Source organism: Lipophrys pholis (genome assembly GCF_963383615.2).
Source record: "Lipophrys pholis genome assembly, chromosome: 7".
NCBI classification, from domain to species: Eukaryota; Metazoa; Chordata; class Actinopteri; order Blenniiformes; family Blenniidae; genus Lipophrys; species Lipophrys pholis.
In genome coordinates this window covers 19,295,684-19,317,720 of record NC_137638.1, presented here as the reverse complement: position 1 = coordinate 19,317,720, position 22,037 = coordinate 19,295,684, and the positions used below count along the sequence as shown (strand labels likewise).

General features: G+C 41.1%; 1 protein-coding gene across 5 annotated transcripts; it reads left to right on the top strand.

Annotated features, from left to right (window-relative positions):
* Nucleotides 1-1,488: 1,488 nt before the first annotated feature.
* Nucleotides 1,489-21,540, top strand: LOC308112254 (kinesin-like protein KIF2A). Of its 5 annotated transcripts, XM_080467625.1 has the most exons (22): nucleotides 1,547-1,719; nucleotides 10,864-10,958; nucleotides 11,237-11,350; nucleotides 13,463-13,517; nucleotides 13,998-14,114; nucleotides 14,310-14,351; nucleotides 15,555-15,655; nucleotides 15,765-15,860; nucleotides 15,959-16,013; nucleotides 16,109-16,271; nucleotides 17,476-17,566; nucleotides 17,664-17,727; nucleotides 17,839-17,930; nucleotides 18,016-18,158; nucleotides 18,327-18,531; nucleotides 18,621-18,731; nucleotides 18,815-18,882; nucleotides 19,097-19,222; nucleotides 19,805-19,952; nucleotides 20,037-20,138; nucleotides 20,237-20,372; nucleotides 20,502-21,533. In XM_080467625.1, the coding sequence occupies exons 1-22, from the start codon at nucleotides 1,659-1,661 to the stop codon at nucleotides 20,585-20,587; spliced, it is 2,271 nt and encodes a 756-aa protein (XP_080323751.1). In that variant the 5' UTR covers nucleotides 1,547-1,658; the 3' UTR covers nucleotides 20,588-21,533. The 5 variants fall into 5 exon arrangements, with proteins under 5 accessions (XP_080323752.1, XP_080323753.1, XP_080323751.1 ...); XM_080467626.1 differs by lacking the exon at nucleotides 14,310-14,351 and having other exon boundaries at nucleotides 1,489-1,719; nucleotides 20,502-21,540; XM_080467627.1 differs by lacking the exon at nucleotides 19,097-19,222 and having other exon boundaries at nucleotides 1,494-1,719.
* The last annotated feature ends 497 nt before the right edge of the window (nucleotides 21,541-22,037 follow it).

The window sequence follows — 22,037 nt, the reverse complement described above, 5'->3', positions numbered from 1 at the left end:
GTATGTTTCTTTGTAATAATTCCAGTAACAGATATTGAATGATCAAACTGATTAGAAATATACTGATAATTGCAAAGGCTATACTAATATGAATTTGGATTAAGGCAACCCATCCACTGTCTATACCGTTATATCCTGTTCAGGATCGGGAGGTGCTGGAGTCAATCCCAGCTAACTGGACAAGGGCAGGATAGGTCACCATTCCACAGGGCACACACAAAGAGACAGACCACACACACTCACATTTACACCAATGGGCAATTTAGGGTGACCGATTAAGCTCAGGTGAAAGTTTTTGGACTGTTGGAGGAAAGCCACACACAGGGGAAAAACGTGTAAACACCACAGCTGATATTTGAACCCAGAACTTTTTCTCTGTGAAGGAAGAGCACTAGCCACTGCACCCCATATTTCTTATATTTCGTCAAAAAACGATTCTGACTCCCATACTTCTGACTTTAATGTCTGAATTCTGAGACAAAGTTGAGAATTTTCAGAAGAATTTTCGGAGAAAAAAGGTGACAATTTTGAGAAGAAATGTCGGTATACTGACTTTTCTGAGAAAAACTGTCTCCTACTCCTTTTCATGCTTGTGAAAACATATGTGGAGAATCCAAATAATTTTTTTGTTTGTTTTTAATTTTTTCTTCCTCTAGTCGACCAGTTTCTTGCTTTGAATGATCTTGGGCCGAAATACATCTTCAGATTTACTTGTAGAACATGAAACATGCAAACCCCTGAGGTCTTCGGGGTTAGGTTTACTCTAGTAGAAGCAAACAAGTCAGAAGCAAATAAGGTAAAGAAACAGCTTTCAGCTCCTATGCTCCTCACCTGTATAACAAACTGCCTGAACACATGAAGACTGCTGATACGCTCACTTTTTTTGAATAAGGTCTTAAAACACTATCATTTGCTCAGGCTTTACAATAAACAGTAGATAGTACTTGTTTTATAACCTTTGTCTGAAAAAAATATTATTTTTACTTTATTTATTGTCCTTTTTATGATTTTTTAAATTTTATTTTTATTTAGGTTTCTATTTTTTTTTTTTTTAATAATCTTAATCACTTAAAATAAGATTTTTAATTGCCTGACTTAAATGTGTTTCCTTGTTAAGCACCGTGAATTGTCTAGTGTCTGAATGGTGCTAGAAAAATAAACTTGCCTTGCCTTTTTGCTGTTTTGAATAGTGCTTAAGACTGAAAAATACAAAAAATGAATTCTAAAGAAAAAGTGACCTATTTTATTTATTTTTTACAAAAGCAGTTACAGTTCTGATCTGTGACAAAAATCGGAATCCTCGAAATTCTGACTGACAATACAGAGACTTGTAACTTTTTCTGAAAAAAAACCAACAACTTTGAAAAGAATTTTTGGGAGACAGTGCTACTCCTTGTGCTGTATTACAAATATCACAATAAAAGTCAACCAGTGAAACTCGCTCCACATCGCATGGCTCCTGAACGCGACGTGTTTCATTCTGAAAGTGCCCCACAGGAAGCTGTCCTCTGCGTGCTGACGTCACGCTCCCTGGCTGTGCCGTGCTGCTGCCTGCTGCATCTTCCACAGAACAGGCTACACAGGGACTGAGCTCGCGCTACCCGGCTCACACTAAAACTCCTCACTCCGGGAGCCGGTCACGTTTTAAGTGATGAAGGATGGCGACGTGTTTTGCGAAGATTGTCGTCGGTACTTATGTGGAGATAAAGCGCAGCGATGGTGAGTTTCGCCCTGTCTCCCTCGGCTCTCTTCGCTCCGGGCAAGTTGTTTGTGGATCTTTGTTGGCCGCTGTTGAGTGACGCTACCGTTGTTCCCGGCGGCCCCGGATCGTTACGTTAGCGGTTAGCTGTCAGGGCGGAGAGTTCCAACACGGCCTAGCAGCCTCTGAATGGGCGCCCACCATTGTTAGCTCAGTCAAATCAAAACATAGCTGCTGGTTTATAACGTTATGTTACAACAAATATCCGTTGTGTGAGATTAATTGAGCATATCGGCTTCATTACAGTTGCATTATGCAAAGAATTTATAGCGTAATTGAGTTCTAGCTACAATGCTAACCGAGTTAACTAGATTCAGTTGGTAATAAGGCGGTACTAGCATGTTAGCTTCAGGCTAACTTAAACTGTGAAAACTCAAAGTGATAGCAATAGCAAACGTGTGGCCTGCAGGGTAAACCTTAAACACTTCCTACATGTCAACTGTTTCACGTTATATGTATGTACTGGAGGAAGTCAAATCAAGCCACGTTTTAATATAAATGGCCGATTGTATAGTCCCACGATTCAACTTGCCCAAGAAGTAAGTTGAATATCTGTGATATAATGATGTCATTATTTGTGCCTTCCTTAATTCAAAAAGTGATTTAAAAAGAAAAAAAAAACTGTTTTGAGACCATCTGAATGTAGTGGCCTCTCGGATGAAATTACTAACGGTCAAAGCGGTCGATTTACTTTTCTCTCAATATCATCAAACACCGATCAACGAACACCGTGAAAACTACAGAAGAAAAAACAAATGCCTTTCTGTAGTTCCACAAACAATACACTAATAATTGTTAAACATATAACATGTATACACAAACAAATAATGATATGCATAACTCAGTTGACAACAATACATTTCATAGTATCCTAGCAACCTTTTAATACCTCGACCTGCTTATATGCCTCCATGTGGCGCTTGGAGGTCTTGAAATAAAAGATATGAATATTTGATCAAGCAAATCGCAAAAAAAACTCTTCCTGACAGACTCGATCTGATAAACAAACAGATAATCAAGGTTTTGTAAGGTGTTGTTTTACCGGAGAAGAAGCAGAAAGACGTTCAAATATGGAGGTATTATTGGTGAAAAAGGTTTGAGCACTTGTAAACGTGGAATTTGTAGTTGTGGACCTGTAGAATTATTTTCTCTCCGCAAACACAACAGCACATTCTTAATTACAGGCCCGCAAATCCTTTTTTACAAAGTCACAGATTAAAAAAACTGACAAGCTCACATTTTTCCTACAATTGTTGCAGTAAATTTGGTGAAAAATATATTTGTGCTCCTGAATCAATGTGAAGTTCTTCCCCACGAGTCACAGATTTGTTTGCTTCAATTACAAATCGCACATCGGGGATGTCTGGAGAAAAACTACCTGTGCATTCAGTCAATGGAGAGAAAGCCAGTGCTTATCTGAGATTGATGGATTTCACAGCCAATCAGGAGAGAGGATTTTGTCCAGCAGCCAATCTGGTTTGCAAAAATGAATGAAATACCACTCTCCGGCTTGTCTTTCATAGCCTCTACTTTTACAAAGCTGCTGATGACACAGATACTCTCTTTTTATGGCTTAATGTTAGAGCTTCGAATTAACTTAAAAAAGATGTGATAATGTCCAAAACATTTGTACTTTTGAAAGTGCATGACTGATCAGCTGTCAACACCCCCTCATATTTGACTAACCTCTCTAATTAAGCATGTGTACACGAGATGGATCATGTAATATAAAAAAATAAATAAAATATATTTAATTTGTTTCCCCAGTATTACCTTAATTTGTGGTTATTTAATGTAGTTGGTTGAGATGGCTCCTTGCCATACATACCATGATGTATTCCAGTCACTATGTGAGTAATCTACTCCTGTGTAGTTTTAATGAATGATCATATTGTTTCAGTGACCTGATTGGATGAGGTCACCTGCTGTGTTTGGGAAATCATTTCACGTCATGCCAAGATAAAACGATCATGAAGATGAACAGGTGACAGGCCAAAGCCTGCACTGTGCCTATTATAGAACTACTACATAATGTAGCTATATCAGCTCAAGAAGAAAATGGGATTACAATGCTCCCTCTTGAGCTTCAGTTTGTTTTTGAAGGTTAACAGAGGAATAGAGCAAGAAGCGAAGATCCTGCTGCCTGTATGACTCCCCTCTGTGTGAATGTCAGCTTTATTCTTCCTGTGCTCTGTGGTTGTTTAGCTTTTTGCTCCAGGGCCTAGTAACCACAGATGACTGAGAAGCTTGTGTCATTCCTACTGGCCGCACCAGGATTGGGATCCACCCAGTGATCATGTTTTGTAATCATTGCTTCAATAAAGCACCTGAAAGCACGCTGGTGAAAGCTATCACCCAGGGTGTGTTTTAACAATTGTTCTGATTATTGCAGACAAATCTTTAAGACATTAAGTCATGTTGTACATGTGATGAGATCAGAGGTGAAATATGAACTAATTGCACAAGATGAGGAAGCAGTCCTGCCTGTCAGTTTTCTGCGAGTTTCTGTTGTGTTGTATCCAGAGCAGGGATTGCCCTCTCTCTCTCTGGGGGTTGGCAGCAGGGCTGGTTCAGATTCAAGCCAGATTCAGGCTATTAGTCGCCACCCCATCTGTTGCAGCCAGCTCCCTCAATATTACCACAACTGATGTTGCGATGTGTTTTTTTAATTTCATGGTCATTGCTTTTTTGAGTCGAATGTAACCTAGTTAATCTAATTGAATTCATATTTCATGTTGTTTCATAGGTTATGAGTGGCTATGGGTCTATTTTTCATATGAGATTTTCTGTTTGTCAGAAATGTGACTTTAGGGCTTTAATAAAGAAGGAAATCTAGCTTTGTCCTTCCAAGCAGTGTACTACACAGGGTTTGACCACCTACTGCCCTGGTCCTTTTATGCTGTGTAGTATTTCTCCATCTGTGACATGCTGACACACATTCATGAATGTGTAGCTTTGGTTTTATATTGAAACTGATGCTCTGAAGGTTTTGTTTGTTTCATGGGCTTAGCACAGCTTGAAGCACCCCCTTTTAAGCCCCTCCAGCTCTACTGGGAGGTGTTGGCATATTCACTGAGCAAGGTTTTAGTGTAAAATTGGGACACTCTAGATGCTGCTCTCATTTAAAGGATATCAACATCAGATGCTGCAAGACATCCTGGTGAATCTCCAGCTATTTAATTGTAATTTGTGTGTTTGTATTGTTGTATTTTCACCCAAAGTGGACACAAACACCTCATTTTGCACATGTGATTGTATTTATTTATTTTTCTCAACTGAGTCAACGTCCTGGAAATTTAAAGTCAGTACAAACTACTTGTATTACTTCAATATGACACCACGAGCAGGCAGATACGTGCAGTGGGTACTTCTGCTTCCACAGAGGATGTTAGGGGAGTGGGCAGGCCTTCAGTGTGGCTTGGGACATATTCCCACAGACACTAAAATAATGTGGTCATGTGAGCTGTTTCGTCAGGCAAACCTTTAGGTAGAATTCACGTCTGTGCTGAGATTCATCTACCTGTGATTAGATCCCCAAGATACATTTTAATTAAATTTGCCTGTGAAGCCACAATCACCCAGTATGTCTGGCAGAAAACAACAACTGCATCTTCTAGGGATGCACCAATACCAGTATCGTGACTGATACTGCACAGAGTACTCGGACTTGTACTCATGAAAGATCCCAGACACAACGTGGCAAGTATTATGTGACGTGATTCATGAGCAACGTTAGCAGATATACAAGCGAGCACTAGCAATGTCAGCAGTTTGGCGATTATTTAATATTAATGAGAATGACAAAGGTGTTTTGCCAAAATATTGAGAGGATATAGCTATTTTTTACAACACCAGCAATCACCAGTGACATCTGGGCCAGCAGAGGTGGTTTGCAGCATCACCATATTTTGCATATCATTTGCATACTGGTAGTTAATTTGTCTTAATATCATTTATAAAGTACTTGTACCTGTACTGTATCAGCAAATAGCTAAAGGTTAGTAGTCGTTATTGTACTTGTCCTGTAGAAAAGTGGTATCGGTGCATTCTAGTACTCTTCATCTGAAGTGTCAAAGCTCCAAAAAACACATTTAGATAGCATACTATGTCAGACACCTATGTGCTTTTTATATTAAGTAGCAAAGAACTTCATATTTGTTGCTCCTTTTTTTTTACACTTACCTTATCTGTGTCATTTCTGTCCACTTTATTCCTGGAATGATACAAATGTCTCTGAGTCAGGACTAATACAAGTTATCTTGACTTAAGCATTCATTACAAAGATCAAACATGGTTTGTCTTGTTCAAACTGTAGACAGAAATGGTCTTATATGGTATTGAACTTGTTTTGTGTGCTCAGGCCTAAGGGCTTCTGGCTTTAACAGATTAAACAGGCACCCCATGCTATTTGTTGTGTGTATTGTCTTTTTGAGGCTGTATGATAACTAGAAGAAAGAGCAAGTCGAATGGATAGGCATTGATCTTTTGTCAGAAACCTCTTATACAGTGCTTTATTCAGTAAAACAACATACAAGAAAGACATTAAAACTACATGAAACAAATTTAGTGTATTACACAAGATACCTGTACTGTGCAGGACTGTTCTTCAATATTAAAACCACCCTTAATTAAAATGTTCACATGGTTTTAACTTTACGTTTCATAAATTGTGATGATGCTGGTTTGTCTGGGCATACACATTTATGCAAGTGGTAATTATGTCCAATGAGATGAAGTGCTGTCAACATATGATAAGGATGTGAGGCATTGTGTGCCAGCTGTTAAAACAAACAAAAAAGAGATCACTCCATATAACTTCATTTGTGTCACGGCGGTTACCAGCTGTATTGCGATGCTCTTAGGCTGCTCTCTTTTGTCATCTCCCCTAAGATCAAGTGTTTGCTATTTGTCTTAATTAATGTCATCATCCGACCTGCTCCAACAAAGATCAGGAGGGTCGGCTAACACTCTCCGACCCACACATACAAGCACAGTTCTTGTCAGAGTACGATGTGAAGGTTTTCATAGTAGAGAGAGTCAGACAAATTCCCGTTAACAGAATTAATTTGAGGTAGAGCAGCAGAATCTAAAAGGACACGGTATAAACAAGTCCTTGAACAGTTGCGTGTAGACTGGTAAAGGTTAAGTTTTGACCCCTCTGTTGACAGGCAACAGGACGGTATATTTTTTACACTGTCACCCGAAAAGCGGAAAGACGGCAAACCTTTCGAGTCAGACTATTGTGTTTCATGTGGAAGGGCAGAAGAGAACATCCACGTCGCCTCACAGATGTTGGAGCATTCATGTAAATGACCTGCCCTCTTCTCAGTGGTGTGGTTTGACATTCACAGAGCCAAGTATTCAATCATTACTAAAACTACAACTAGCTTTCAACTATTGTCATCTTGAATCTTTTGATAATAGTTAGATTATTAAAGATGACAGTTTGTATTGTATATATTTAACTCCAAATACTATTTTTTGAAAGGGGAAAGAAATATATAATTAGTAGGTGTGCTGATTGAAAATATCTCTCATCTACATTAAAAATCCTAATTAGTACAACTTATATTGCAAAACTTAATCATGCAAGTAGTTTGAAGGAAGTCATTCTCAGCCAGCAGAGTTTCATTTAAGTAGTCTGCAGCTGAAACCCACCCCCCATTTATCTGTCTGTCTACCATATCCTTTCCTCTCTTTTATCTTCTCTCCCCACGCCTCGCTCTCTACCTCTCTCTCTACCTCTCAGTCTACCTCCCTCTACCCCAACCAGGGTCTGTATCCTAACCCTAACCAGGGTCTGTTTCTCGCCGGCTACCCAAACCAAGGTTTGCATCTCTCCTCCCAATCTATCGCTTTGTCTATCCTATCCTCTCCTCTATCCCCTCACCCCAACCGGTCAGCAGAAAGTCGCCACCTCTGAGTCTGGTTTTTGCAAAGGTTTGTTCCTGTTACAGGGAGTTTATCATTCCACAGTCGCAAATAAATCTGCTTGCTCATGTGGATTTGTTGGGTTTTTCTCTTTTCTCTGTTAAAAGCACCGAGAAATGATTGTGTTGTATTTGGTGCTATATAAATAAAGTTGAATTAAATTGATGGCAGGACTGTGGTTTTGTATTAAAACACAGACTACCCAAGGAGCCAGCCAGATTTCCTTTTTTTAACTGGTAACAAATAGGACGTTAAACAGATTTGATGGACTTCAGTCTTTTGTGACCATAAATAGTTTGATTCATTTTGTTGCTTTTGCAGTGTTATGTTCAAAACCTTCAGGGTAAAAGTATGATTATTTAGCACATTTGTTGGCATCTCGTTACATTTCAACATTATTATTTACTTTTTCATTATTATTCTAGCTGCCAGTTTGACGTCGATATAGGTCAGTGTGCTTCTCAGAATTGCACAGTAAGTGTTAATTCATGGTGAATTATGAAAATGGTAGGAATCGTTTTCATCATGGCCTATAGGAGAAAGGTTAACTGCACATAAGTGGACATCCTAAGGAAATATATGCACCTTATCTTTATTAGACTTGTAGAATTAACTATATCTGGGGTGGCAAACCCGCGGCTCACGAGCCGCATGCGGCTCTTTGCCTGTCAGGTTGCAGCTCTTTAAGGGCTTTTCCACCAAAAAGACCCAGGTGCTAGTTCAGAACCGATTTTTCCATTGTCAACAGAGCCAAGTGAGCGCCACGTCATTGCATCACTCCAAAACGTCGTACGTCACTGATTTCACCAATGTTGCGCTGGCAGCGCACATACAGGCACGAGGAGACGGACTGTATACATTGGTTTCGTCCGGGTCACTCCATCTAGTTTGGCCTGAACCTCAGATGCAGACCAAAGAGCAAGAAAACATTGTGTCTCCTAGTCGCTCCATTATTGTTCTTTCATGTCCTTCTTGCATTAGTACAGCGCCCCAGAGTGGCCATAGAAATTTTTTTTTATAATAATACCATGTGAATGAGCTTGGGCCTTTGTTTTCAGCATTTCGGAATTACATTGTGAATTTTTGCTCCTTTCACTTTATTTCTGGATGTGACTGAATCAAATGCTTTTACATCGGGTAGGAATGGAGGTGTAGAATGATAGAACGCAGCTCTAAAGCCGTTTCCAATGGCAACCTACGTAAACACACCCTGATCAATAACAAAAGTTGTCTTTCACATGAAGCGCAATTAAAAGACACATTTTAATGCAACAAAAACATGCAAGCTTTCATTTAAAGTAGTAGGTACTTTGTTTTGTAGTTGCTGATAAACCAGCCGGGGCTTTTGCGGTGGAAAGACAAAGAACAGGTGCTAAATCCAGCCCTGGCCCCGAACTAGCAACTGGTTCTTTTTGGTAGAAAAGCCCCTTCAGTGCACAGCACCATGGACGGCAGCATCCCTCTCACACACTTTACAGCTGGTGCTACTTTATATATGGCACGTCGAGCTAGTTAGAGCATACAATGGCAACTAAACAAAAGCTCAGGTACAGAGACACTATAAATACGCCACATGGAGTAGGTATATGAAGAAGTTGGAATTTATTGGTGGATTAGACCCAGACACAACTCCTCAACCATTCTGTCACTGAACAGTTGAGGGGTAAAAGTCGTTTTACTGAGGGACCATTTCTTCAAGTTGTATGTTTACCCCTAACTAATCTTCTGACTGTACAATCTCATTTCTCAACTCTGTTAAGAAACAGTACTTGTGCTTTTTCTTCCTTCTACCAATGTAAAACTGTTGTATAGTAGATCAAACAATGTTCAGCAGCTGAGGAAGCTGACATGCATATAGAAAGCTGTATGCATGTATGTCTCTAAATAATAGATCCTGAAACATGTCACTGTTCTGGTTATTCACATCATGCACTGGCATCCACAAAAGCAGGAACAGAATCCACATGCTGGAACAGAATATGGACTATTGTACTTTGATTTTTTTTTTTTTTTAGAGCCTTTTAAAAATAAGTGTCAGTTAGTCAGTAATACTGCTAGAAGTATAAACAAAGATGACCACACACCCTGTGATGAAACTAAGAAAATTCAAATGCATCACATTAATTAAGCTCTGTAGGATTGTCACTATGTACAACACTTCTGCTTCCTGTGCTGATGTGGTACGAACTTAAGGAATCAAGCAGGTGTATTTTATAAATACATCCCTTTAGAACAAGTATTTTCCTAGATACCTATACAACAGTTGTTTTTAAACCTTTATTAAAGAAAAAAACATAAAAGCTAAGTTAAATACTAAGGCACTTTCCACTGGTAGACCGATATCAAACCTTTCATTCACACTTGGGGAAAACGTTGTGGTTAAATTAAACTCATTTTTGAAGAAAAACACCTTGAGGATTTTCAGACAATACCACGACACTGAAGGTGTTAAACTGAAATAATCAATGGCTTCATTACCAATGAGTGCAGCATTTGATCCAGTCACCTGTAACATCTTTATCAATAGTCTTGCAAAGTGGGTTGATCCTCTGTGTTGAAGTGGTTTGGATCGTATGCCAAACGGAGGAGGTCTTTTGTCAACCCGGGACATCATTTATCGAGGAAACATAGCATGGAGTTTCAAAAGTGAGCTGCCTCCATGTGCTATTGTTCTCAATATACATGTTACCAATTGGTTATGATACACAACTACAGAATAGAATAGCTTTTGTTATCATTTAAAATGTATAAAAACTTTGGAGATCTGCTCCTTTCACAGTGCAGAAGAACACAAATGTTAACCTACAGTAATAAAGAATGGTGTAACATGTTTCACAGTATATGGTTGATGTTCTTGTAATCTCTCTAAAAAAGAGTGGTTATGTTTGAACTGGGCTGCTTACAGATCCGATGAGGTGGCAGGTGGTCATTAGACTCTTTGTATGCAAATGTGCAGTGCAGAGTGTTGGTAAAACCCATTTTGTCTGTCCACATGTTTGGTTATTCACACAAATGAAATACTTTGGCTAATTTAAATCATGTTTCTCATATTGTGGTGCTGCTATAAAACAATGTCTGTCAAAGAGTATGGGTCCCAGGACTGACTGCCTTCATTCTTCAATCCTCGCTTGCCGATCTGATGGTGGGTTTTTCTGTCTGTGGCACTTTTACAGGGCGTATTCATCAGGCAATGGTGACCTCATTGAATGAGGACAACGAAAGCGTCACTGTGGAATGGATAGAAAATGGAGACACAAAAGGGAAAGAGGTAAAGCACCATTTCTTACCTCTTATAGCAGCCTCACTATTACCAGCAGCATGTTTGTTTGTTTTTTTATTATTATTATTCACATCAATGAATAATGCATCCATGGACTTTCTGTAGCTGCTGTGATTATGTAACTCGCCAACTTGTCTCCCCAGTTGTCAACCTCCCTGTCCACCTATGTTTTATGAGCTACAAAATGCTGAAAACAAATTTGTTCATGGAACGCTTGTTTGTTAGTTGTATATTTATCGTTTGAACAATTATCTGCGTTTGAACAGATTGACTTGGAGAGCATATTTGCACTTAATCCAGATGAGAAATTTGACCCTAGTCCAGAGACTCCACCACCTCCTCCTGCAACTACATGTGTGAAAGTCAACAAAATTGCAAAGGTGAGTACCGTTACACCACCATAACTATTGCAACTCTAAAATATAAAGCATGACTGGAATGACTTTGAGGGAAGACTCTTAATTCTAAACTCATTCTCTGTATTACAGCACTGTATTAAAGCTCTCGCTCTCTCTTGCTCTCTCTCTCTCTCTCTCTCTCTCTCTCTCTCTCGTTTTCTCTGGTAGCTACCGTGCCGCTCAGCTTCCCTAATATAGAACATGGATCCTTCTTGGCAACTTACTAATTAGTACTGTTAAGCACACTGTGTGTAGATCATGGTAGATTAAGTCTGGGAATATTTGTAGGGATGGACAGATATGAAAGTTTTGGCCAATAACTGATTATTCATATTGCTGGTATGGCCGATATATTTAGGAATATATCTTAACATTTAAAAAAACCCAACTTATTTTGTCTATACTGAAAAATAGGAAAAAGCTGTGGATTTGAACAGTCTTCACAAAGCAGGGAGAGCTATTTTGGAAAAACAGCAGCGACTTGGGAGGGTGTTCAAAGAGATCCATCAAAATCAGCAGTTCTTGCCTTATCATTCCCGTTACGTTGTTTGTGATCGAGTTTGTGCCGTCTTTGACACTCTTCTTGTTTTGTCGAGGGCTTGCTGAATCAAGCTAAAGCCTGCGGATGACAGTTTGTGTGTGTTGTCGCTTGTTGCTCCTGGAATTGCTTGTAAACTTCTGAGTGCTTTTTGGACACAGTAAAAACACTCCACATGGCAGACGTCGCTCCTTCTAACTAACATTCCTTTGAGCAACTTGTCACTTGTCCAAGCAAACCTCACTTAAAGTGTGCGCACGCACAATCGCGCCACACCGATATATCATGCATCCCTAATTATTTGGGTAAATGTTGTTGTTCTGTTACTGTACGTTTTCAAGTTAAACTTTGTTATTCCTGCTTTCTTTTGGATTTCAAGTTGTTTAAAATTGTGTTGTGGTCACTTTAAGAATTGGAAGTTAGTGGCAGGTCCTGTGTCATGTGACCTGAAATCAGGAAGTGTTCAGGAGTATGGCCTTCAGGAAAGTTGATGTGATTCACCTTGGTTAAACCAGTTGCATCTGCAAACATCTTTTGTCTTAAGTAGCATCGTGGGTAGGTATATGAAGTTAATTTTGCATTACTGAAGAAAGTGATTCTAGTACTTGTCAGTTCATTGTCGTTTGTCAAATGGCATTTACAGATAAAAGCATGACTATGCAAATGATTACATTTAAAAACAATGACCTCATATATTATGTTTGAGTTAAAATTTGATGCAAAAAAACCTGTAACAGTAAAAAAAACTTGGATTAATTCTAAATAAAGAAGTTGCATTGGGAATGTTTGGATGTGTAAAGGTTAAGCACAGTTAATTTAGTATTCTGTGTGTTTTTAGTTTCACCTTTCCTTTCAATTTCAATAAACCTGTGGACAAGAGCGCTACAATCTTCAGAGTCTTGATGTTGGGAAAGTGTTGATCTGACTCACGTTATATACAGTACATATAACAAGGACAGCACAATTGTAGCAGTGATAACCTGGTTGCCTGAAGCTTCTAACATGCTGTTCCAATTTGAGCTTGTATAAATCTAATCATTGTGAGACTTTGAATATATATATATATATATATATTTGTATAAGCGCTGTAACCTGTACAGGAGTTTCCTTTAATCAAATGCAGTGAAGTGTATTCTTCTTCAAAGTGTGATAAAACCTAAAACTCGGTAAATCTGTTTGAAACAGGCCTTGTCTTAAACCACTGTTTGGTTTGTCTTTTCTTGTCTATTGTAGAAACATGACCGTCCATCATGGAGGTCTCTAAGGAAGAGGACCTACTCCCTATGTAGATATAAAATGCTTGTTCTAAGTTAACAACATTATAATGCTCTGATAGAAATAAAACTGAAAATATGTATAATCTATTCCATTTCAGGTACTCGATTGATTGAATTAAAATGTCAGTTTAGACATTTTTCTATTTCTCCATTTCCATATGCAGAGAAGTCATAGGATGCAAGTGGCAGTTGAATATTTTTCATTGTCAGGTGCAGCCGTGATGCAAGACTCTCCCAGGCAAACTTGGTATCTTAAACGTAGCATTTTATTTCTTGTAGAACCGGCGGACAATGGCCCCTGTGAAGAATGATGCTCCACCCAGGGACAACAGAGGTTTGTTTCATACAGCACTGTAGGATCACTGAGGAATTGTCATTAAAATTTGGTATCCAGTGAATGAAGAAAACATGTCAGTTGAAATATATTATTATTCTCATGTGGGAGTTTTCAGTTAGAAGATTGTTTTAGAAAATAGTTTTTTAGTTTTCAGATCTTATTGAGTTGATCTGAGAAGAGCAACAAAGTGAAAGTGAATATCTTGGGTACTAATCATATTTAGTGAAACTATGCTGATTACACTAAATCAGACATGTTCAAACTACTTAGATATTGCTTTTGGCGCCAGTGGAAAGAGGATGGTGTACACGTGGTTATTCAGATGTTGGTGTGGTGTTAATACTATTGCAAAGAACTATTTTGGTCCAAAGGTACAAATACAAGTGTTGGTGTAAAGGTGAGAGTGCATACAATTGTGCTTATAAGTGTCAATACTGACTTAATATTTGTGACATTTTAATTCTATTTTTTTCCCAGCAATTCCAACCCGGGCAAGACCTCTGCAGCCTCAACAACCAGAACCTGCTCCGCCTCCTCCAGCCCAGCAGCCCGCGCAGCTCACTCCGGCTCAGATTCAGCAGCAACAGCAGAACGGTAACTCCATCATAAACTAATCTTTCCGTGGGAAATCCTCCAGCAATTGCAACAGCTAACAAAGGATTTTATCTATTAATATATAGTCTATTGAAGAAAAGGCGAGTCCCTTTTAATAAGTTAAGTACTCCAATCATTCCAAATAAATCTATACTCTTTAATGTGGTATATGTTTGTTGATCCCGTTCATCACAGAGTCCTCACATCAGCCCATTTCCAGAAAGGAGTCTGGACTTTGTATGTATCACCTGCATGTTACCCCTGCCCTCGCTGCTTTCTGGTGATTCTGTTAGATTTCCCAATAGAATACACAGGAATTATTTTTGAAACGATAATGCTCCCAATTTGTTAGTCAGTTTCTAATCAGTGGCGGTGTGGAGATAAAGCATCACAAATGCTATCCCTCCAGCAGACAGGCTTTTGGGGTATTATGTTATCAAAGCATTTGTGCTGCATTTGTGGCTCCGCTGCCGTTTCTCTGATTTCTGCTGAGTCACACACACGTACGCTCATGGCGAAGCCTGTGTTTGTACTGTGTGTCGCTCTACTGTTCTTAAACAGTTACCATGATCTTTTATTAAGCTCATAGGAACGAGATGAAAGTGATTTGTTCCCCATCATCACCCTGCCTTGGTAGCGGCGGTGCTGTGTTCTTCCTGTGCTTCCTTGTCCTGATGTTGACCCAGCTCATCTTCTCCTCCCAGATTAGAGCAGATTAATAATCCCCCCTCTGCTCCATCAGTTTGGGTTCTCAGGAACTGGGGCCAGCAGGAAGCAAGGACTGCTTTACTGGGCTTCAGCCAAGCTTTGCAGTGGGAATTTGGAGCTGCAGCAGCAAGCCCGGGCTAATCAGATAACACTGGGTTGGAGGAAATTTGCAAGGAATCAGAAGTGGCTTTTACTCGCATGTTGGCTAACTTGTGTTCATTTATTATGGCTACTAATGGTTTGGGATTTATGTGAAGCAATACTAATCTATGAGTATGGTGTGCTGGGATCTTTCTAGGTAATTTCTAGGTTTATTGAGACACTTCCTGCTTCCTAAATATATGACTGCCATTATAATATGATAGTTCCACATTGTAAAGGAACTGATTTGGTAGTCAATGGTCAGTATTTTGGAAAAAAAATGAATGGGAGCAATGAATAATGAGATCTGATTTCGAAGACACTGTAAAGGCCTTTTGTTGGCTCCATAGTGAAAGCAGCCTGCGCCAGTCGATACATCCTGGTCTGTGTTTGCTTCATCGCTGTGGCGCTTTGTTGGAAATAGACCAGGGTTTCCCTTCTGTTTGAAGACAGTCTGGAAGCTGAAGGAAGTAACAGGCGGTAGAAGAAACAGGCTGGGAAACATGAGAGGAGAAAAGAGCCTTTTACTAAAGAGGCTGGTATATGCTGTGAGAGATCCCAGCGTTATTGTGTCTTTTTTCTCTTTGGCAGCGCGGAGGAAGTCAAACTGCGTATTGGAGGTGGAGAAACTACAGGAGAAACGAGAAAGACGCCGGTTTCAGCAGCAGGAGCTCAGAGTGAAAAAAGCTCAGGTAGCAAAATCTTTTAGTTTGATTTTGACAATGCATGATGTTTTATGCTTTGACTTGCTGAAGAGGTTTCCTATTGGTGAATACCTTGTCTCCCTTTGTAATTCTTCAGGAGGTAGACACCACCATCCCTAACTATGAAATCATGTGCATGATCCGAGATTTCCGAGCCAGTCTAGACTACCGGCCTCTGACCACAGCAGACCTGGTGAGTGGAGACTAAAAATGTATCCTTCTCCCCGAATCGTAAAGCGATTCGGCTCAATGACGATGTTAACGAAGTGTTCTTGTTGTGACCCCCTCTAGATTGAAGAGCACAGAATATGTGTTTGTGTGAGAAAACGTCCACTCAACAAAAAAGGTGAGCTCTTTTATTAGCACCAACGCCATGCCGTGTCGTGCTCACATTTTACTTCACCGCAATGTTAATGAAATTTTCTCCCGCCATTTTTCCAGAGTTGTCCATGAAGGATTTAGATGTGATCACCATCCCCAGCAAGAATGTAGTGATGGTTCATGAGCCCAAGCAGAAAGTGGATCTCACCCGATACCTAGAGAACCAGACGTTTCGCTTCGACTACGCCTTCGACGACAGCACCGCCAACGAGATGGTTTACAAGTCAGTAAGAGCAAGTCTGCAGTGTGCGAAGGCTTTGAATCAGTGTGTAGAAGGTGCTTCTATGTGTATAGATTTTAGTGCAGACCGAGGGACTGCGCTTGCTGTGTGCCACCAGCTCGCTGCTAATGAGTGTATCAGGCATATTTTAATCATGCGCAGCATCGCAGATGCGTGAGACCTGAAACGCTTCACCGTGTAGAACGGCTCCGAGGAAAATCCTCGTGAGTGAAGGTTACTTGACAAATGGTAGAAAGACTGAAGGTAGAAAATGAGTGAGTCAGGCAGCTGTGACGTTGGCTAGTGTGTTAATTGTAGTGTGTGTTTCCCTAAGCAGTCTAAACGAGAGTGGGACTTGTTTCTTTCCACACTGGAAATGATGTCTCGATGGAAATACTTGGTGGGGCAAGATATTATTTCAGGTGTAGTGACGGCATTTAATTCTGAAGTGGGGGCACAACCTTTTAGATAGGACTCGAACCAGGTCATGCTGTTTCAAAGACGGAAGCTCGACCACCGGTGAAGCTGCAAATTTATGAGATTCTTAGAAACCGTTGTAAACTGAGTGAGGCGGTGACCAACTAGTTACCTTCAGTTTCTCCACTAAAGTAAGAGTTTCAAACTTGTACTTGTAAATAATTGACCTAATTCATTTGGCTTCTTAACTGTTTGTTAGCTTTAGCTGCTAACAAGCTGGTATTTGTGACAACTCGCTCCGGTTCTGTGAAGGAGTGACTAAATCAGCGCCAGCCAATCAGCTCTGAGCTTCTAAATGACATTGTTAGTGAAGCTCAGAGCTGATTGGCTGGTGCTGATTTAGTCACTCCTTCACACTGCATGGTGAGAGAGGGACGAGCCCCACTAATGTACAATCAGTGTGGATCAGGAGAAAACAACCGGAAACAGCAAGAGGAAGACCAATAACCAGGGGAGTAGAGTCCTCACACACTAATTATGTGCTGTATAAGAGGAAGTTTCTCATAGACAAGAAAATATTGTAGATAATCTTAAAGAATTCATAGCATACTTTACATGCAGTCCTTTCTGATGACACCAGGTGGGGCTCTGCCCCTAATGACCAGTCACCCCTGGTAGTAACAGATGACACAAGTCGCTGCACATAGTTCAAGTGCGTTAAAAGGATTTTAAATCTGATAGATTAATCTGCATTAACACACTAATGTTGACCGTTGTCTCTGTCCTTCAGGTTCACTGCTAGACCTCTAGTGGAGACCATTTTTGAGAGAGGCATGGCGACCTGCTTTGCTTATGGGCAGACGGGCAGTGGAAAAACACACGTGAGTTCTATGAAATGGACCCGTTTGCATTTTGGGCTGTTTTATTTCCTTTGATTGTCACTCGTGGACATCCACTGCTCCGTGTCTTGGATTACAGACTATGGGTGGAGATTTTTCTGGGAAGAACCAAGACTGCTCAAAAGGAATTTATGCGTTAGCTGGTAAGCAAATTAGCTTTGAGTTTCTTCTATATGAACTTTAATGTGTGTTATTGGACTGGTAGACATATTATGGTTTCATTGAAGAAGCTGAAGGAATTATGTCTCTTTCAGCTCGGGACGTGTTTCTCATGTTGAAGAAACCCAACTACAGAAAGTTAGACCTACAAGTCTATGCCACCTTTTTCGAAATCTACAGTGGAAAAGCAAGTGATTCTGCATTTTCTATAAATGGTTTTCTTCCCCCGAGTAAAAACCAGACCTGTGACCATATTATCTATTGATGGACAGGTGTTTGACCTGCTGAATCGTAAAGCGAAGCTGAGGGTGCTGGAAGACGGAAAACAGCAGGTGCAGGTCGTCGGGCTTCAGGAAAAGGAAGTGCGGTGCACAGAAGACGTCCTGAAACTCATTGAATTGGGCAACGGCTGCAGGTAGGCGGACTGGTGCACTTCCAACACCCTTGCCTGTCTTTTATACGTGTTACCTGGATCATACATATCAAAAGTCTCTATTCAAAAAAACATGACTCGCACACTTCTTCCCTTGTTCACGCTCTCTCTCTCTCTCTCTCTCTCTCTCTCTCTCTCTCTCTCTCGTAGAACATCAGGGCAGACGTCGGCCAATGCGCATTCCTCTCGCAGCCACGCTGTATTCCAGATCATTCTCCGGAGGAAAGGAAAGATGCACGGCAAGTTCTCCCTCATCGACTTAGCGGGGAACGAGAGGGGAGCCGATACTTCCAGTGCCGACCGCCAGACTCGCCTGGAAGGAGCTGAAATCAACAAAAGCCTTTTGGCCCTAAAGGTCCGTGTGACGCACATTGTCGTCTGCTGCCACTTCCTGCCTCCTTTCTTCAAACTGTCTTTCCACAATTTGATCGTTCATGATTTCAGGAGTGCATCAGAGCTCTCGGCCGTAACCAGCCTCACACTCCGTTCAGAGCCAGTAAGCTCACCCAGGTCCTCAGAGATTCCTTCATCGGAGAAAATTCACGGACATGTATGGTGAGTAATAGTTAATAGTCTTTAACATCATTGTCCGTCTTTTCTAAAGATATAACCTAATGGTTTTCACTTTCTCCAAACAGATTGCAACAATCTCCCCAGGCATGACATCCTGTGAGAATACATTGAACACGCTTCGCTACGCCAACAGGTCAGAACATGTTGACCTACTGCAGTGAAAAGACTCCATCGCTGTGACTCTGTGATACAAGGAAATGATTTGGACTTATACTGTGACTGAATTTCTCTGCTTCCTCTCTCCTGGTTCTTTCTGACTCTTGTATCTCCTCTCACTCCTTTTTCCCCGTCTGCTTTCTTTCCTTCCTTCTTGTGTCCTTGCTCCGCTGCTCTGTGCGGCTGCGCAGAGTGAAGGAGTTTGGGATTAGTCCGTCAGACATCCCCTTCTCTCAGGGCGGCCAGGGGAGTCGCCCTGATCACTCGCCCACCAATACCTTTGATTACGACGACTTTGCTGAAACCTCTCCCAGCAGGTCGAGCACTCCTTGAAACTCCTCATCCACGCAGTGCATGCGCTCCCATTGTGTGTTTCACACCTTTGTCATCCGCTTCTTCAGGCTTCCCTTCATTCTCCGTCTGCATGGCGTCACGTTTCATGCTCTCCATCGCTGCTACAACCAGCATTTTGTTTTGTCACCGAGTCCTGAAGGATAGATCGTCCGTGACTTTGTGCGCTCGTTTGGCAGAACTAGTGAAAGTTGAAAGTGAGCGCTCCGAGTTGTTCACGACTTGACTTCAGGAGTCGTGTGAACGCTTGCAGGAGTTGTGGTTTGAGCCGGCGCACGGCAGGTAATTCCTCTCACAGATCTACTTAATGATCGCTGCACCTGCAGGGTGGGCACAGCACGGTAATCCCTAATCAGCTCTGTAACGACTGCAACACCAGCTCTAACCTTCTACACTCCTGTTTAACATCTCTGGATCGCTCATGGTCATCTCTCCCCGTGCATGACGTCACTGAACGCTTCCCACCGCTCCAGTCCTAACAGCTGTCCAGAGCCTCTGAGCAAATCAGGACCAGCGTCTCTATAATGTCGCTCCGGTCTCGTCTGCAGGGTGAAGGAACTAATTGTGGACCCCAACCTCGGGACGGAAGGCGTCCGACCAAACATCCACACCGTCAACCAGCTGGATCTCCTGGACGAGGAGTGGCTGAGTATCTCGCCGCAGAGGGACGACCTCAAACTGCTCTGTGAGCAGAATGTAAGCACACACTCGCTTCTCCCCTCATGAAGGAGTCGGCCTGTTCAGTGGTTTTCTCATTAATGTTTGTAAAATGTATGGCAGGAGGAAGAAGTGTCGCCTCAGCTCTTCACCTTCCACGAGGCGGTATCGCAGCTGGTGGAAATGGAGGAGCAGGTGCTGGAGGACCACAAAGCTGTTTTCCAGGTCAGAACTCCAAAGGCCTGACTGAAAGTGGGAGATTGTCTCCTGCTGGTTTGGAGGAATGAAAGAGCTGAGAAGACGTGTGTTTGTTTTGTGAGCAGGAATCCTTCCGGTGGCTGGAGGATGAGAAGGTTTTGCTTGACATGACAGAAGAGGTGGACTACGATGTGGAGTCTTACGCCACCCAGCTGGAGCAGATTTTAGACCAGAAAATAGAAATCCTCACTGAACTGCGGGGTAGGAGTTCATCACACGCTTTACTTTCAGTGGACCTCCATTACATTACAATATTAACTTGCTTTCTCATGACTTACCATAACTTTTTCTTTTTTTAACTTCTCTGATGTGTTTTCTTCTCTCCACCAGATAAAGTGAAGTCGTTCCGCTCTACGCTGCAGGAGGAGGAGCAAGCCAGTAAGCAGATCAGCCCCAAGAAGCCGCGAGCTTTTTAGAGACTGGAGAGCTTTACGTGGCACATACACAACACAACCACTAGAAGTTTGGCACAAGGCAGCCTGTCGTGAGCAGCTGTCCAAAGCAGCATTAAAAGGACTGAGTGACTTTACCAAACGGCTCAAGAAACTTCATCTGTAACCATCCATCGCCCAAGACGTGGCTCCACACTCACTGTGGTCTTGTTAGAACAACCGACTGTTTTAGGTGACGGCTTTATTGGACAATGTTTAGTCTCTGTTCCTTGTTCTTAAATTATTTTTCTTTTCTTTTCTTTTTTTTTTTACTGGTTTGTACTTCCTTTGACAAAATGTTTTTGACCCTTTTTAAGAAGAGATCTTCATTTAACATGTTTCCAAGTTTTCCTCACAGATCCAGCGTTCGGTTTGAACGCTGGCTGACATTTCTGCATGTGCGCTCTGTGATAGCTTACGTCTGTACACCTTTGTTTCATGCCTTGGGGCTCCTCCGTTGGCGCTGTAAAGTCATATTTCATTAGAATTGATCTCTTCTCTCTTTCTCCTTCCTTCTCAAGAGTTTTTAACCAGTTCAGAGGAAGCCTTTAACCACGTTGTGCTTCTTCCTTTGTGTTCTGTTCCCTGCGTCCCCGACAGGTTTTTACATGTAGTTTGCACCATATCATTCTGTGGCAACTGACCTATGAACTCCTACTTGATGTAAAACACATTTTCCACCCATTTAACACTTTGTTATAAAAATGAAATTAGGGGAAAATCTAATAACCTAGTAAAGCTCATTGGGTTCTGTTGCTCAGTGTTTGCACCAGATGTAATGCTGGAAGAAATAAAAGAAATGTTCAATGTGTTGACTTTCGAGACTATGTTGTCAAAGTGAACAAATATTCAGGCATATCAATATTCACCAAATATGTGCAGAAAAACCAAAATAAAGAGCTAAATCAAGAACTATATCTTATGGAATAGTTAACCCTATTTCAGTGAATCCATTATTTCATTAATGCACACCTTTAGGACTGAATATACTAGGACGTCGGGACAAACCATGTGCAGTGTATTTAACGGGCAAAACGTTCCACAGCTGCTTTACTTGCTTTAAAAGCCGCTGTGCTACTTTGATAAGGTCGCACATCATCAGGGTGAATGAGAAGAAGCAGTTTAATGTTGCAAACTTCACCCTGTATCTTTTAAGTGACCACCCTTGGTAACGTGTATTTGTGTTTTCTTCCAAACCAAAAGTGAATTTGAAGGAAAAACTGAAATGGAGTAAAGAAATGTGCTAATGACCAATACAAATAATGTTAAATCACATAGGCAAGTTCTATTCTAACCAAACACAAAAGCATTTAGCTTGGTCCACTGAGGCCCCCTTGTGGTCAAATGAAAATTCTACACCCATATCTCCACTCGACTGTCCTGTGCTGCTCATCACGTCAGAAACAATTGTAAACCATACTATCTATGCATGAGA

What these genes read in the sequence shown, in the direction of transcription:
- LOC308112254 (XM_080467625.1), top strand. Translation starts at nt 1,659, where the DNA reads ATGGCGACGTGTTTTGCGAAGATTGTCGTCGGTACTTATGTGGAGATA. An exon ending in CTCTGACCACAGCAGACCTG is followed by an intron (nt 15,861 to 15,958) that starts GTGAGTGGAGAC and finishes GACCCCCTCTAG; the next exon opens with ATTGAAGAGCACAGAATATG. An exon ending in GCCAACGAGATGGTTTACAA is followed by an intron (nt 16,272 to 17,475) that starts GTCAGTAAGAGC and finishes TCTGTCCTTCAG; the next exon opens with GTTCACTGCTAGACCTCTAG.